Source organism: Sus scrofa, chromosome 9 (assembly GCF_054392235.1).
Source record: "Sus scrofa isolate SSC_HxYL_T2T_F1_AM1 chromosome 9, Sscrofa_HxYL_maternal_Yorkshire_Landrace_v2.0, whole genome shotgun sequence".
NCBI classification, from domain to species: Eukaryota; Metazoa; Chordata; class Mammalia; order Artiodactyla; family Suidae; genus Sus; species Sus scrofa.
The window spans coordinates 17,016,242-17,034,533 of record NC_139391.1 but is presented as its reverse complement, the minus strand read 5'-3'; the positions used below and the strand labels follow the sequence as shown (position 1 = coordinate 17,034,533).

The following is an 18,292-nucleotide window of genomic DNA, read 5'->3' as shown; positions in this document are numbered from 1 at the left end:
TAGGTAACTAAAATAATATTACAATACAGATCTTGGTGAATCCTATAAAGGAAGCATTTTATGGACACAGAAAAGAATCATCTAACTTGATTCTGAGTTTCCATTCCTTCATCTATACAATGAGACTAGTAATAATAATGGTAATATTTCCCTCCAGAGTTGTTTTGAGGATTAAGTATGATAATGGATATGAAATAAAGCAGTTGACAAAGAATGTATAGCCCCAACTGCTATGACTTCTAAGCTGAGCCTTTCCAGGAATAATGAGAGGTGATAGGGCATGGATGTAAAGAACAGGAGCCCTGAAGCCAGACTGCCTGAGTTCAAACCCCGGCTTTACTGCTTACAAGCTGTATGACTTTGGATAATTTAACTATTTGTACCTCATTTTCTCATTGGAGTCTCTCCTGGTTTGCTTTTTCAGGCCTGCACAGAAATGGTTATGCCCTTCTGTTCTAATGGTATTGATGACATGTTTGAACCTAACTCATGGGACTTGAAGGAATTTTCTGATGACTGTTTTGGACAGTGGGGTGTGAGACCAAGGCCCTACTGGATCACTACTGTATATGGAGGCAAAAACATCAGTTCACACACGAACATCATTTTCAGGTGAATTTTTGCTGACACAAAGAAAACTTTGGTTAATGGAGACATTTGTAGCATAGCTGAGAAAAGAGAACCAGGAAAATGCCGCACGGTTAAAACAATGCAGAATACAGCAGTAGTATCTATCATGTTTTTCCACTCCTTGAAAGACAGAAGATGCTGAGAGATGATGTGATTTTATGCTTTATTACCAGCAGGCTTAAAGCCTTAAAAACAACAGCAGCAAAATTAAAATATATTAAAAAATACTCTCCAACACAAAGTTAAGCATCATTCGTTGTTCTCAATTTGTCTTACTATTTTTGCTATTGTTATTAATGATAATAAAAAATATCAGTATATATTTAATACTTTTGAAGTGCCCTCTGTTCTGTTCCAGAACTGCCCCTGTATGAGGCACTTTAAATAAATTACTTCATTCATTTCTCACAACAACCCTGGGAAGCAATTTGTTATCATCTCTCTTTTTTTTTTTTTTTTTTACTGAGGAGGAAAGTGAAGGTCGCTGTGTTTAGTCCTTGCCAAAACTCATCCAGCTTTGTTTTAGTTACTAAGTGATAAAGCCAATTTTCAACCTAGGCCTGTCTGACTATAAAACCCACATTTGTACTTCTCTTATGTTGCTCCTTTAGATATTTGATATTTGTTCACATCAGAGTTCATCGAATAGACTCTATACTACTTACCCCATAGAGTTGTGATGCTTAAAAGTTACCCAAGTGAAGTACTTGGCTTGGACCTGGCAAATATATATGCTCAAAAAATGTTTATTTAATGAATTAATGGAAGTACACTCTCAGCCTTGCACTTTACCTTCTAGCCAACAGGGGACTTTCTATTTGTCTCTGAATGTCCCTTTCCCTTCGTCTTTTTTACCTTAAGACTCAGGCATCCTTCAAGAAACCTTCCATCATTCCGCCAGGGAGATTACATTGCTGCTACACTCTCAGCTTCCCTAAGGCCTGTGGTCATCCCTTAGCACTCCGTATGGAAGTTAGCTGTTCGCATGTCTGTCTGCCCCATGAGATTGTAAACTTCTCAGTGACAGAGACTTTGTCTTAATCATCCCTGTGCCTTTAGCACCGACTACAATGACTGGCATGTAATGGATGCCTAGTAAATTTATGTGTTGATGAGGATGAGGAATGATAGAAAGTTCAGGAAGTCTTCAGAGACATGTGAAAATTTAAAGGCAGGACAATATGAAGATGCTGCTTTATCTTTCTGGCAAGTCTACTTTTAAAAAGAAATATTTTCTCATATGCTGCTAGTTGTGACAAATTCAATGTAAAATTTGTTATTTAAAAATTAAAAACTCTACTGCTTTTCTGAGGAAAATACATTCCTAAAGTAAAGGAGCAGCCTTAGGTGTCTCTAATTCTGTCTTAGTAGCTACCAGCTAGAAAACATTTCTGGTTGGTGAATAAGAAACTCTCCCCAAAACCATGAGGAAATTGTTCTTTATGTTCATGCTTCTCTCCTTAAGTCACCTCACACAAATCCAACCGTGACTGCTTTTCTGGTTGGAAAATTCAGTTTGTTTTTAGTTCTTAGATTGGAGATTTGCCAGTTAAGAGCTTGGGCTTTGAAGCCAGGGAGATCTGGGTGCCATTCTGCTTCTTTACTGAATTAGCTCATGGCCTCAGGCAAATTGCCAATTAATATAAGTTAGAAATAATGAGTACCTGACAGGGTTACTTTGAGAAATAGATTATCACAGAAGTGAGCACGGTGGAGGCAGAGATTTTGTCTATTCACGGTTGAATTGCCTGTGTCCAGTCAGTCCCTGATGTCTAGTAGTCACTCAGCAAGCATGCTGAATGAATGAGGACTTAATGGTAGCTCTTAATAATTCCACTTCACAGATTTTCTTATTCCAAATGGTTTTGTGGGAAGGATTTATTTTCCCCCCAAACCTCAGTTGGTAAGAAATTATCTTACCAATGGTCATTTTCAGTTATTTAAATACATTTGAAAAAGGAGTTCCTGAGAACCTGGTTAGTTTAACATCATTTCTCAGGCAAATTAATTGTCCCCAGCAATTAAGTAAAGCTCACTGTTGGGAATTTTATCCAGGCATCTAGAGTCTCTCATGAGAGCCAGTGTTTTTTCTCCTGTAAATTTCCCAGTGACTAGTTTAGCTTTCACATATCTAGGACCAAGAAATTCAAGTCCATGTGCATCTTAGGTCTCTCAGCAACTCTAAACACTGTTGCTAAGCCACTAGGCTGATTCGGATGACCTTTTAAATCAAATGCAGTTTGCTTATTATGTAGCTGTTGGGATAGTTTTTTGTTTTGCAAATAATGGAGAGTTTCCTATCTGGGTTGGTTCTGCCAAATTGGAATAATGATAAAGGCCATTTGTTAACTTAAAAGAATCCAACCCCTTGTATAGTTTACTTTAAAAATTTATCTGATAGTTGAAAACTAAGGATCCTATTTTGCATATGAGTTTTCTCTTGTTTTTAACAAAATCAAAAAAAGTACATTTTTGGGGTGTTTTTTTCCCCCCAAAGAGTGATGTTGTTAAGTTGTAATTGAATTAATTTTTTTAAAGAAAAATCTAGTAAAAAGTAAGGTGAGGATAGAACAGGGATTTTGAACTTGTATTTTGAACAGATATATAGTTAATGTACCTACATGCTTATTTCTCTTTTAATTTGTACATTTATCTAGAAAATTGATTTCATTTTCTGACTGAAAATTTCTGATCAAATTTCTGTGAGAAGTGTTGTCACAATCCCTTTTCATGATTCATTTACTTTTCAAAAGTACTAACACTTCTCATGCTTATAGAATATGATAATAATTATAGGAATACTGTACATCATGTAGTATTTTATAGATTATACCTTACTTCCACATATGTTATTCAACTTGGGCCTCACAGTATCCTAAAAAAATTTTTTTTAGTAATACGTATGGGAATTGAGGTTCAGAGGGATCACATGACTCAAAGTCATGTGGCTTACTAGGATATAAAACTTCTATCTGCCAATTTAGCTCATTGTTCTTGCCAATATTACACATAGCTGAAGGTCAGTCTCTATGTTTGTATTAATCACTTATGTGAACTTTGCTTTCCCATGTAAAATGTACTGAAGTGATTTACGTGTTCCTGAACTTGCATGCATATACTTACATATTTATTTATTTATTTATTTTTGCTTTTTAGGGCCGCACCTGCAGCACATGGAGGTTCCCAGGCTAGGGTCTAATCGGATCTACAACTGCTGGCCTGTATCACAGCCATGGCAACACTGGATGTGAGCTGTGTCTGTGACCTATACCACAGCTTACGGCAATGCTGAATCCTTAACCCACTGAGGGAGGCCAGGGATCGAACCTGTGTCCTCATGGATGCTAGTCAGAATCGTTTCTGCTGCACCATGATGAGAACTCTGACTTAGAGATTTTTTTTCATGTAGGGCATCTGATAAAAGTCTTCAGATAGATACTTTTACATTCTTTTTTCATTCATTCAATAACTTTATGTGGCTCCTATTTTGTCCAGGCACTATAATAAAATAGACAAAAATCCCTGCCCTTGGGGAGTTCTAGTTTGAGAGGTAGGTAATAAACAAGATAGCACCTATAAATAAGTTAGAAGGAGATAAGTGCTAAGGGGAAAAAGTAAACCAAGGAAGAAGGCTGTGAAATGTTGGTGGGAAGCAGAGATGAGTTTATAATGAATTTAAAGTTTTAGATGACGTGACTAAGAAAGACCTTACCAAAGGGTCTCTCTCTTTTTTTTTTTTTTTTTTTTTTTTGTCTTTTTAGGGCCACACCCTTGGCATATGGAAGTTCCCAGGCTAGGGGTCCAATTGGAGCTCTAGCTGCAGCCTATGCCACAGCCACAGCATTGCCAGATCTGAGCTGTGTCTGTGACCTGCACAGCTCACGGTAACACCGGATCCTCAACCCACTGAGCAAGTCCAAGGATTGAACCTATGTCCTCCTGGATACTAGTTGGATTCGTTTCTGCTGTGCCACGATGGGACCTCCCACCAAAGGGTGACTTTTGAATAGTGATCTAGAGGAAGGAGCTAGCCAGCCATGAGTTTGGTGGGGTAAGAATGCACTGAACAAGAGAGGTAAACAAGGGCAAAGGCCTTGAGAGATAAATGTCCTGGCATGTTCTCTTCCAGGTACAGTGAAAAGTCAGTGTAGCTGGAGCAGAGTTAATGAGGTCTAGAGAGAGTAGCAGGAGGTGAAATCAGAGAGGCAGCAGGGGGCCAAGATCATGGAGAGACTTGTAGGTCCTACATGTTTGTCCTTTACTCTGAATGAAATGGGAAAACTTGACGTGTTTGAGCGAAGGAGTGACATAATCTGATTCAGGTTTCAAAGAGGATCAGACTGGCTGCTCTATTGATGTTAGATGGTAGGGAGACAAGAGTAGCTATTCAGGCTAGAGAAAATGGTGACTTAGACCAGAGCAGTGGCAGTGGAGGTGGTGAGAAGTGTTCAAATTCTGGATATATTCGGATGTATAGCTGACAGGATTTGTCAACAGATTAGATATGAAAGAGGGAGATTAAAGAGTAAGAGACTTGGGGCCTACCAGCTAGAAGGATAGAGTTGCCATTAACAGAGAATGGGAAGATAGTGGGCAGGGCTGTTTGGGAGTTGGGGAGTATCAAAAGCTCTGTTTTGGACCTGAAAGTTTGAGATGTCTAATTAGACCTCCATGAAAAATGTCAAGTATACGGTTGAGCTTTGGTTCTGAAGTTTAGGGGAGAGGTCCTGGCTGGAGATATTATTTGATAGTCATCTATCTATAGCTTGTACTTATCCATGAGAGAGTTAAAAAAAATGATTATGCTAATTATGGAAATAATTTCATATATCTGATAATGTGATCTTGAAGATTTGTAATTTCAGGCTTTGTGACCATATCAGCAAAATGGAATGTGTATTGTGCCAGAACATTAAAATATTCTGTAAATGATTTCCAGTGATACATAGATAAAGATATATATATACCAAGAAGTGCTGTACAGGGCAAAGTCACCTAATACCTATCATGAGTCAGGTACTTAAATCCAAGTGTTTCAACCCCTTTTTATCCTGAGGAATCTAAACTTCCAAGAGATTAGGAAGATGAGAGGCAGAACTGGGACTGGAACCCAGGTATGTCTGATCCCAAAGTTTGTGCTCTTCTTACTCTGCACCAAACAAGCCAAGAAGAATATGTTCTGTTTATTTCCAACAGCAATCATGTGTCCATGAAATGCAATGTAGTATAAAGTGAACATTGGAATAGGGTTACAAGACCTGAGTTTGTATTTCAGAGGCTTGATTTGAGTAAGGCTTCTGACTTCTCTAGGCATTAGTTTTCTCATCTATAAAAGAGTTATAATTAAACTTAACCTCACACAATTGCTGTAATGGTCAAATGCAAAAGGCTTTGTGAACTCTAAATCAGTCTGTGCATGTGTGGAGTTGATAGTACTAGGCAAAAATTTGATTCACAACAGCATCAGTAAGTTAATGCTAAGACAGTTCATTGGGGAAAGAATAGGTTTTTTTTTTTTTTTTTTTTTCCAAGAAACAATGCTGGGAAAACTGGATATTCTCATACAAAAGACTGAAGCTGAATCTCTATTTCATACTATACAAAAACAATGAACTCAAATCAAATTATTTAATTGATAATCCAGTTTAAAAATGAGCAAGGATATGAATAGACATTTTCAAAAAAGATATGCAAGTGGCCAATCAGCACATGAAAAAAATGCTCAGTACTCTCAGTCATTTGGGAAATGCATATCAGAATCACAGTGAGGAGTTCCCTTTGTGGCTCAGCGGTTAATGAACCCTATTAGGATTCATGAAGATGCGGGTTTGATCCCTGGTCTCCCTCAGTGGGTTAAGGATCTGGCATTGCCTTGAGCTGTGGTGTAGGTTGCAGACTCAGCTCAAATCCCGCATTGCTGTGGCTGTGGCGTTTGGAAGTTCCTCAGATCAAATCCCTGGGTTATAAGCTTATAATTTTAGATGTTATGCATATAATAGTTTGCTCCTATCTTACCTGGGTGTAGATATGAGAAACTAACCGTCTTTCTTTTTTTTTTTTTTTTTTTTCCTTTCCCTCACTTTAGCAATGGTGAACTAGACCCCTGGTCAGGAGGTGGTGTAACCAAGAATGTTACAGACACCTTAGTTGCGATTGTCATCCCAAAGGGAGCCCATCATCTAGATCTCCGAGCCAACACTGCCTTTGATCCCACCACTGTGCTCTTAGCCCGCTCCTTGGAAGTCAGATATATGAAGCAGTGGATCAAAGATTTCTATGCCAGTCTGAGAAGGAAGCACTGAGTAACTTTTGATCATTTTCAGTTTCTTCCTTTAAGTTCATTCTACCCCCCATGTCCACTCATTTTGGTTTTTTATGTCTAATTACTTTCCCTTGTTTATCATTAGATTTGGTGTGGCGAAGGTTGGGATAGAAGAGAACATCATGGTGGTGGTAGCAGCCATCCCCTAACCTGAGTCCTTGCCGTCTTTGTGCCACCCCCAGGAAGAATTTCTCCATGACAGCTTTCCCACACCATCAGTGGCCTTCATAACTGGAGCAGAGCATTGACTGCCTTTCACAAGAGGGAGAGTCACTTCCTTTGTTTCTCTGAAAGCAGGGATTTCTCTTGGTTTTGAAGTTGAAGTCTCTTTGGCTCATTTGTCCCTCCCCCTCCTGTATCCTCCAAAAGGAAAAGCAGAAGATGGATAAAAATGAAGTAATTGCAGCTGGTAGGAAGGATTTCGATGCCAAGCCAGGAAATGGGGGCCGTTTCTTTTGTGCTTCATTTAATGACTTTGAACTGTGCTGTAAATAAAGAATAAGGCTGGACCGTATACCTGTGTGTTGCTTCTGACGCTCACTCCAGCTGTTGGGAATGCTGTGTGTACTGGGCTTGGCTGTTTTTGGAAAGTCCTTTAATTTTCTCTCTTCTATTTGGCAGCTTTTCTTAGTTCTGGGATATTTGCCATTATGGTACTGCCAGTAAGAAATCTGGCCTTTTTTCTCCCCCATTCCTCTTTGTTTCTAAGGTCAGTCTTGTGGTAATTTGGTTATATTTTGCCAGTTCAGGAAAATGACTCTGTTTTCCTTTTCTTTTTGCATCTGAACAAGCTTTTATATTCTCTTGTCACTGATGATACTTTCATAAGAAGCCTTTAAAAGTTGATGATTCAGCTGTTCAGAAGGTAGAAGGTAATGTTCAGCATTTTGTTTTTTAAATTTTATTTTCTCGTGGTTGTTACTGCTGTCCTTAAAGCTACAAGTGTCAGGACACTAAGAGGCAGGTGCACAAGAACTTTTCTGTGTGGCTTCCAAAAGACAAGCTGACTAATTCATGCCGGCAGCATATTTGACATTAATAAATGGCTGAGCCGTTCCTATTTCCAAGGGGTTGGCTTCTTTCAAGCAGTTCTTACACTGAGACCTTTCTTCAGAAGAGCTTTTCTAGGATAACAAATAGGGTTGGATCAAAACCTTTCAGGGAGAGAGAGAGAGACTAACAGTTTCTACACTGTTGAAAGATTTCTTTCCCCGTGTTCCTTTTATTTTCTCTCAAATTTTTTTTCCCCTTTACTCTGCCTTGGGAACATTTTCTACTTTTTAAAAAAACTGTCTCTTGAGCTCAGTTATTTTTAAAGCACTTATTTTTTTAATAAAAAGTAGGTATAAAGTTCATTTTTGTGTGGGGGACTGAAATATTTCCCTTACTTTCCCTGGCATCTGGGAGATAACAGAAAAATCTTTGTCTAGTTTCAGAAGCCTTCAGTTCTCATTGTAATGAGTTGTCCATCAAAGCATTTGGTCACTATTTTCATTTCAGCATCAGAGAAAAGTCTGTTGGAATGGGAATTTAAGGGTCAAAACAATAGTTTTTATTCTTTGTCAACTAAGAAGTGATGCAATGAAGGGTTTATGGGCTTAATGGAGGATATTCTTACTATTGATTTTAGGATATTTTCCTTGAAACATTTTTTTTTTAATTAAAACCTTTAAAATTCTTTGCCACTTCACTTAATGTTGATTGTTTGATGAATTGCATTTTTGTGAAGAGAAAACTTGCCAAAATGACCATCTTTCTGCAAGAATAATTTGGTTCTATGTACATTCATGACAGATGGCAACTGTAACTAAAGTTGGCCTAATTATAAATACGCTAAAATTAAATTTTAAATTGGATCAAATAAGCCTTATTATTTAAAGCAGATCTCTAATAGGTAATGCTTTTGCAAGACCTAGAAAGAGACACAGAGAGTTGAGGTGTCTTTTATTTTCTGTTTTTGTTACTCTAACTACCTATAGTCAATGGGTAGAACTAAAGAAACTTAGAGATCTTTCTTAAGGGATCTGTAGGGTCAAGAGATTATCCCAGGGACTAGTGTCTAGTCTAGTGTATTAGAGAGTTCTGAAGGCATCTCAGAGGTCATCCAGTCCAACCACATTATTTGTAGGTGTTGGCATTTTAGCCCAGAGAGAAGGGACTTATCTAAGACCTCAAGCTCATTTTGAGCAGAACCAAGCTTTGAATACAGGTTTGTTTGTTGTTGCTACTGTTTTGTTGTTTTCACTTTGTTTATGTAGCTTAAATCTTTGTTTGAATTCAAGCATCCAAACTTTACCAAGCCAGTTTAATCAAAGAGGGAATTTCTTTAAGCTATGCAGGAATAGCTTCCAACTTGGATAACTGGGAATTTGAAGGAATGGAATTGGGGTCTGGAAATTCATTAAAAGACAAGACTGCTACTCTCTGTTTTTCTCATAACAGAAGTCACCACTTGTCAGCCCGTGGGTAAGAGTTGTTCCTCAAATATTCATAGTTTGTCTAGCAGTCTAAAATGTGCATGTACATCAGAATTACCTGTAGGACTTATTAGAACATTGATTGTTGAGCCCCATTCCAGAGTTTGTAGTATGTCCTGAGGTGGATCCTGGGAATTTACGTTTCTAACACATTTCCAGGTGATGCCGTAGGATTCCACTTTGAGAACTACTAATTTGGAGAATTCTGAATCTGAATTTCTTCAGAGCACCTTTCTTCAGTTCTCCTCACTCCTCTTATCCTACCTGATCCCATTTGAGTATGAGAGCCCTGCCTAACGCTCCTTTTCCCATGGCTGCTTCATCTCTGCAGACAGCTTCCTGCTCTCTGCTTGTAAAAGGCCTACGATGACTTCCCCAAATGGTGTCCTCAGACCCCTGAGGCTGTACCGTCTCACAAGCATACAAGTCTCAGGTGGTTATAGAGGGACAAGGTCATAAAAACATGGCTTCAGAGATGCACTATTTAGGGTGAAAATGGAGAAAAAGCAGTTCAAGCAATGCAGTATATATCCATCAAACAGTGTTTTTGGGAACACAGGTGTCCAAAAAAAAAAAAAAAAAAAAAGCCAGTGATTTATGTAGCAGAGAGATCCACAGTTAAGCCAATTTAGAAATTGATGGGTTAAACAAAATTAAATAGTATTTAAATCTGTAAACACACATGGTAACTTTCTAAAATGGTACTCAAGAATACGGCTTTTCCTACTCTTACAGGTAATTACTTAACAGGTAATTACAATGCAGAAGGTGTTGTTCTGGAACCTGGAAGATACAATGGTGAGAAAACAAATATAGTGTTTGTCCTATTAAGGTTTACATTCTAGCGGGAGGAAGATAGGAAGTGTCAAATTCTGCAAGCACTTGGTACAGTTGTAAGTTCTATGAAGAGCGGGGGTTATTAGGAAATTTAGCAGGGAGTGTCTGAGCTGGTCTGTGGGAGTAAGAGAACGATGTTTTGAGATGTGACATTCTGGCATTATCTAAATGATAAATGGAGGCTATCCTAGAAAAAGAGTGGAGAAAATGTCATCTGCTAAAGCCCTGAGTGTAGCATATTCAGGGAGCTGAAAGAAGGCCTCTGTATGGCAGCAGATGACCACAGAAAAAGTGACATAAGTTGAATGTGAGACGTGGGCAGGGAGGAAGCTCATTCAAGTAGACCAGGATAAGGAGTCATGATAAAGAATGGGAAACCGAGGACTATCCTCATTCAGGGGGAGTGACCAAAAAAAGATTTTCATTTAAAAAGATGACCCTCTGGGAGTTCCTGTTTGGCTCAGTGGTGGTGAGCCTGACTAGTCGCCGTGGGAGTGCGGGTTTGATCCCTGGCCTCACTCAGTGGGTTAGGAATCTCTCATTGCTGTGAGCTGTTGTAGGTTGCAGATGAGGCTCGGATCCTGCATTGCTGTGGCTGTGGCGTAGGTCGGCAGCTGCAGCTCCAATTTGACCCCTAGCTTGGCAACTTCCATGTGCCTCGGGTGCAGCCTTAGAAAGAAAAAAAAAAAAAAGAAAAGAAAAAAAAAGAAACAAAATAAATAAATGAATAAAAAGATGACTGGCAATGGATTGGAGTGTGTGTTGGAGGAGGCAAGCATGTGATTTAGGAGGCCACTACTGCAGTTGTCCAAGTAAGAGAAGGAGAGCTCTGACTAGGGTGGTAGAGGTGGATATGAAAAGTGTGTAATTCTGAGAGAGATTTGCTAAAGAATGTCCATGGGATTTGGTGATGGGTTCTATATGAGAAATGAGTTGGGCAGGTGTCAAGGGTGATTGGATAGATGGTGGTACCATACTCTGGAAAGAGAGCCCCACAGGGTGGCCAGGCTTGGCAGGAAGATTATGAGTTCAGTTTTGTCATGCTAAGTTTTATGCACTTTTGAAATAACCAAGTGGAGCTAGCTGTCAAGTAGGACTGTTGGATGTAAAGATCTAGAACCAGTCGAGGCTTGAGAGCCATGGTGAATAGATGGAAATCAAAGCATAAGATGTGAGCTCAAGGAGCTAGTGTTCAGGAAATATACTTCAGGAGCTGCTACAATACCCACCGTGATACATTTTTAAGAAAACCCAAACATCCTAATTCTCCTACAGCTGTAGTACATTTGACGCCACTGAGCCAACTCACCGCTTATTCCCTGGTACAGACTTTCCTAAAACTGTTTTCCTGTCCTTAAACTGCTGCCTTTCACTTTTTCTAATACCCTGCACTTCAGCCACACCAAACTTTATATTATTCTAAAATGCTATTCCTTTGTCTAAGAAAACAACCCTCTAGTATGTTTTCACTGACAAACTTCTTTGCATCCATCAAAGCCCAGATCAACTTGATTATCTCGCCTGTGAAATTTCTCAGCTTTCCTAAAGGAGTAGTCCTTTTAAATCTGTGCTCTCACAGAACAAGGTTCACACCTGGTATGACAGTTAAAATGTAAACTAAATCAAGGTAAAAATTGTCTTGTTCATTTCTGCATTTCTAGTATTTTTCAACAGTGCCTGACCACCTCTAATTTAGTACACATACCCCAAGTTGTAATAGATTGCTAAATGGTCTCACTCTCTTTTTAGAAAGACCAAGCACTCTGAGAGCAGGGGCTATACCTTAATTTTAGTAGTTATTCTATTAATCAGCATCTAGCAATGACACGGGGGCCTGGCAGCTGGTCTCACCTGGCCCTCGGTAATTTATATGAATGAATACTTTCCAGAGTGGAAAGGCCAAGCTTTCCTAAAAAAAAAAATTTTTTTATTATAGTTGATTTACAATGTTCTGTCAATTTCTGCTGTACAGTAAAGTGACCCAGTCATACATATATATACATTCTTTTTATCACATTATCCTCCATCATGTTCCATCACAAGTGACTGGATATAGGTCCCTGTGCTATGCAGGAGGATCTCATTGCTTATCCACTCCATATGCAATAGTTTGCATCTACAGATCCCAAGATCCCAGTCCATTCCACTCCCTCCCCCTCCCCCTTGGCAACCACAAGTCTGTACTCTATGTCCGTGAGTTTGTTTCTTTTTTGCAGATAGGTTCATTTGTGCCATATATTAGATTATAGATATATAAGTGCTATCATACTATGTCTTTCTCTTTCTGACTTTACTTAGTATGAGAGTCTCTAGTTCCATCCATGTTATTGCAAATGGCATTATTTTGTTCTTTTTTTATGGCTGAATATATTTGACATTCCATTGTATATATGTACCACATCCTCTTAATCCACTCATCTGTTGATGGACATTTAGGTTTTTTCCATGTCTTGGCTGTTGTGAATAGTGCATGTATCCTTTTCAATGAAAGTTTTGTCCAGATATATGCTCAGAAGTGGGATTGCTGGATCATAATGGTAGTTCTACATTTAGTTTTCTGAGGCATCTCCATACTGTTTTCCATAGTGGTTGTACCAGTTTACATTCCCACCAACAGCACAGGAGGGTACCATTTTCTCCACACCCTCTCCAACATTTGTTATTTGTTGATTTGTTAATGATGGCCATTCTGACCCATGTGAGTTGGTACCTCATAGTTTTGACTTCTCTAATAAGTAGTGACATTGAACATTTTTTCATATGCCTTTTGGCCATCTATATATCGTCTTTGGAGAAATGTCTATTTAGGTCTTCTGCCCATTTTTCAATTGGATTGTTGGTTCTTTTTGCTGTTGAGTTGTGTAATTTTTTTTTATATTTTAGAGATTAAACCCTTGTCCATTGCATCATTTGAAACTATTTTCTCCCATCCCATAGTTTGTCTTTTTTTTTTTTCTTTTAATTTCCTTTGTTGTGTAAAAACTTGTAAGTTTGATTAGGTTCTGTTGGTTTATTTTTGTTTTTATTTCTGTTGCCTTGGGAGATTGACCTAAGAAAATATTTGTGTGGTTGATGTTAGGGAATGTTTCACCTATGTTCTCTTCTAGGAGTTTTATGGTGTCTTGTCTTACATTTAATTCTTTAAGCCATTTTGAGTTTATTTTTTGTACATGGTGTGAGAGTGTGTTCTAGTTTCATTGATTTACATGCAGCTGTCCAGTTTTGCCAGCGCCACTTGCTGAAGAGACGACTTTTTCCTCATTTTATATTCTTGCCTCCTTTGTTGAAGATTAATTGACCATAGGTGTCTGGGTCAAGCTTTCTATCCAAGCATCTGATGTGCTCATGTGACTTCCTTCCCCAGATTTTGGAAAGGGAGTCCAAGTACCCAGTACCTCTATAACTTGGATTTACTTATTTTCCCTCATTTCAACTATACACGCCCCAGGCTCCCTCTTCCACTCCATCAGCCTGGCACTTTTTGTTAAGGGAGCCCAATATAATGCTCCCCTGATATTAGGTGGGAATAGAACACTGACTAGAAACAGAGCCATTCAAGTGGACAGATTTCTCTGGAGTCACCTTTCAGTGCAAGGGGGTGAAGGAAGGGGCTGCTTCCAATAGATTTTGCTGCCTAATATTGGAGTTGGGATGATAGAAGCTTACGATAGCAGAGCTGGAAAGCAGTTTTGGGGTCATTGGCTCTACACACGTGTTTAACATGGCTAACATAATTAAGAAATTCAGGCCTGGTATGACTGAGTTATTTTGCTGTACAGCGGAAATTGGCACAATATTGTAAATCAATTATACTTTAATTAAAAAAAAGCAAATACAGGGCCTGACACTGTCACTGGCCAATAAACATTTATTGAATGGAAAAAAAAAAAAAAAAAAAAAAAAGGGAAACTCAGGCCTGGAGTGTGAAAGTTACTTGCCAAAGGTCATACAGCTAGCATGTTTATTTATTATTTAGTTTTAGTTTTTTTGTCACACCTGGTCCTGAAAGGATTTCAGGTGATCTAAAGGTATATATTAAGTCTAGCATAAGTGGACCAGAAGAGGTTTAAGATGGTTAGTGATGTAAAATGAATCTAGGAATGCAAACCATAAAGCAGCATTTACCAAATAGTTTCCACAGAATGCTAGTAAGGCCAAATGTAAGTGGGTGTTACATAAAAAAGGTACATGATCAAAGTGTTTGAACATAATTGAAATAAATTTAAACACCTTATCTTTACTACAGAGTCTCTCAAAACTTTTGATATGCCATGGGCATTGTGAATTAAAAGAATGTGACAATTCTCAAACTTATTTCATCTGGAACCCTTTTTTTCCCAACAACATTGGAGGTGCTAGTGCTCTGTTTAAACACCTGCTAGGAAATACTGCCATGAAATTCTATATATTTTCTGAAGATGGAGGCCACAAAAGTTTGGCTTTAAGCTTTCTATCAGCCATCTGCAAAGAGGAAAACAAAGTCAGTTAAACTGTTCACTTTGCTTAAGATAAAACCAGACTGATCAACTTGGAGAGTTCCAGGCAGGAACTTCCTAAAAGGGCCTCAGAAAGGAGAAAAATGTAATAAGATCTTCAATTTTTCTACACATACTGCTAAATTTCCCTGTATTCATCCTTATGTGATCTTTCAGCATAAAGGAAAGTCATAACCAAATTTCAATTATTAGTTGATAAACTAGGGAAATATACTACTGGCATGTACATATATTGGTGTGTGTGTGTATGTATTTGCTTATCTGGCTTAATCTAGAAATAGATCTTACAGAGTCTGGAGGAACACTGACAGCCAAAATTTTGCCAGATAGATGTTTATTGGCCAGTTCAAATGTCATTGTAGGTAGCTGAATGGGGGGAGGAATGCTGTTTTATAACACAAATGAAACAATTTGAAAAATTACTTCTGAATCTACTCATATTTGCATCTACTGTCACCCCACTTGGCTCGCAGATGACCTAGGGGACCAATGGTAGCTCACTAGCCACGTGGAGGCAGAGCAGAGACAGGGTCGTCAGATGTTTCTGTGCGGAAATGTTTGCATATGTTACCAAACTTGGATTTGGTACAGTGGCTTTAACCATTTTTCTTTGTTTTGTAGCTTCTAAACTGTAGATGTAAATAGCCAAAGAATGGTGTGCAGAAAACTATCAGTAACTCCACGATATTGAACTCTTTTGCTCAGGTGATATGTAAGTTGCTGTGAATAAGTGTAATACACTGAAGTAGAAGTAGCCGGATGATTTGATAAATGGCTTCCTATTTCACCAACAAACGCGTTCAGATTATTCCTGTTTTAGAAATTTCACTTCATGATCTACGGAGGACATTTCATATGTTATCATGATGTCAGTTCACTTGGTTAATCTCTCTGCCTTCAGAGTGAAAGGTACAATATAAACAAGTAAACCATTTGCTTTATTTATTTTTTAATTTTTATTTATTTATTTTTTTGGTCTTTTTTGCTATTTTTTTGGGCCGCTCCCGCAGCATATGGGGGTTCCCAGGCTAGGGGTCTAATCAGAGCTGCAGCCCCCGGCCTATGCCAGAGCCACAGCAACGCAGGATCCGAGCCGCGTCTGCAACCTACACCACAGCTCACGGCAACGCCGGATCGTTAACCCACTGAGCAAGGGCAGGGATCGAACCTGAAACCTCATGGTTCCTAGTCGGATTCGTTAACCACTGCGCCACGACGGGAACTCCCATTTGCTTTATTTTTAAGGAACTCATGGTCAGAGTTACACCATGTTTCTCCTTTTCTGATGCCACAAAACCCTGACCTGCAGGAGTTTATTCTTTAGGTCCAAGTCAGTGGTTTTCAACCAGTATCAATTTTGTTGCCCAGGGACATTTATCAATGTCTAGAGATGTTATTTGTCATCACAACTCTGTGTGTGTGTGTATTGGGGGTGGCAGGTGACTGCCATCTAATTTAGTTGACATCCTGTAGTGCAGAGGACAGCCTCCCACCACAAAGAATTAAATGGCCCCAAATGGCAATAGTGTTGGTGTTGAAAAATTCTAGTCTAATCTAAATCTTCTCCATTATAATTTAAGGCCCTTTCCTCAAGTTTTACCGTGCAAAGGAGATGAGAAACTGATTGTTAATTCATTTCATCTTGTAGTCTTATACTCTAAACAACACAATGGCACAATGTATAATACAGACACATTCTTTAAATCTAATCACCTTTATTTTGAAGTCTGATTCTTAAGTTACTCCTTATATTTCTCTTCCCTGTGTCAAATAACTCCAATTCTTTGGATTGTTCATTTATTATCTGTTCATTCAAAGATTTATGCAGAACAGAGTTAGGTAGTAGGAATTCAAAGGCAAAGCTCTATTGTTTTCAAGAAGCTCGGTGTTAATGGGGAGAAATGGTCACAATGTCAGATGATTAAGTACATTGGGCTAAGAATCTATGTCGCATTCAAGATGCTGTGGGAGCATGAAAGCTGAAGTGATGAATTCATCCAGAAGGTCTGAGGAGGCCTTTAAAGGAGAAGTAACATTTGAATTGAGGCTTAGAGGATGTAAGTTTGCAGAATGGATGGAGCTTGGTGAAAAAGGCCATAAAAGCACTTAAAAAAAAATATTAAGCACCTATTATTACCCAGGGTTAGGTGCCAGTCGTGTTACTGTGGGAAAACAAACAAACAAACATAGTTCCTGTCATTATGGGGGTTATAAAAAGAAAGCCAGAAGGAACCAACCTCCCCTGCAATGCTTGTACCATTGTTCATAGACCTCAGAGCTCTCCTGCCTGTCTTTTTGCACTTGAGCCTCTCAGCCTCCCTGTGTGGGAGGCAAAGCAGGTAGTACCTACTTGCATTTTATAAAGAAGACCATGGGGCCAAGACAAATGAAATGACTCTTCCACCCCCAACCACTAGCCACAGATCTAGGAAGTGGCTGTGGTCTGATCCCAGATCCTATGCTTTTCTCCTCTTGGTTCCAAATGCAATTTCCTGTGGCAGAGAGACAAGCACACTTCCTTCTACCCCCCTCCTTGCCATGCTGTCTTCATCTCTGTCTTAACTTTTGTTTTCTGCTGACCTCAATGCTGAAGAAATCTTCCAGTCTTTCCAGTTCCTATTGCTGAGGGACTGCCAAGGGAAGCAATGAGTGAGAATTGCTGTCTGGCCACTGTCCATTTGCAAAATAATTTCTACCTTGATTTCCTAAATTTTTTGAGGAATAAAGAAAACTGAGATCTGGAACAGAAAATCCCTTTTGTTGGTCTTGGTGTTTGATAATGTATGCAACCTCTCTGGGTGGTTTAAGCGGTTTAGGTACTTTCTATAAAAGGGATCTTTTAATGACAAAACTAATGTGATTATCTGAGTGAGTGTGAGAGGCGTATTCAAGGCTTAAAGAAAATCTGTTAGAATAGCTGAATGTATCTGCTTAATCCTTTCTCTAATGTGGCTGAACAATGCTCTGGGTAGCCATTGGTCCTTTCTCTCTCCTAGTAAATGCCTGTCTCCAGAGGTAGGGCCTGTTTGCAGCTTTTGATACCCTTACGCTTCACCTTCTCAGCTACACAAAAGCACAGGAAAAGCCTGGAGGAGCCCAAAGCACTGGCAGAAACCAAGTGTCTCCTGAATGCCGAGGGCAAAATGTCCAGCACATGCATGCTTTCTCCACCAGCGTGCAGAGAAATGGGGGCTGCCGTAACCAGTGGGAATGGCATCTCAGAGAAGGGCCCTGTTCCTGGTGCCTGCTTTCCCTGGGTGCTAGGTGAAGGATCACGTGTGGAAACTTAAAATCTAACGCCTGAGTTTTAAGAGTGGCTGAACTACTCCTTTTTGGGGGGTGGGGTGTACACAGGAAGCATAAGGAAGAAGAGTGATACAGGTTTGGGTTCTGCAAATTGTTCTGATTTTGGTGCAAAATCAAATTCCTCTGGGTCTGTTTGTGTCATTTGTGAACCTGCCACATAAACTCACTGTGAGAAAGTGAAAATGTGAACACGAATGTGAAAGTGTCACAGCCAATCTAGAGCA

General features: G+C 39.1%; 1 protein-coding gene across 1 annotated transcript in view; it reads left to right on the top strand.

Moving 5' to 3' along the window:
* Positions 1 to 7,466, top strand: part of PRCP (prolylcarboxypeptidase) — a 72,706-nt gene extending 65,240 nt beyond the window's left edge. The window contains exons 8-10 of the mRNA XM_021062572.2: positions 425 to 612; positions 6,716 to 6,932; positions 7,038 to 7,466. Coding sequence (XP_020918231.2) covers positions 425 to 612; positions 6,716 to 6,932 — 405 coding nt within the window. The 3' untranslated portion in view covers positions 7,038 to 7,466. The remainder of the gene's footprint in view (positions 1 to 424; positions 613 to 6,715; positions 6,933 to 7,037) is intronic.
* Positions 7,467 to 18,292: the final 10,826 nt, after the last annotated feature.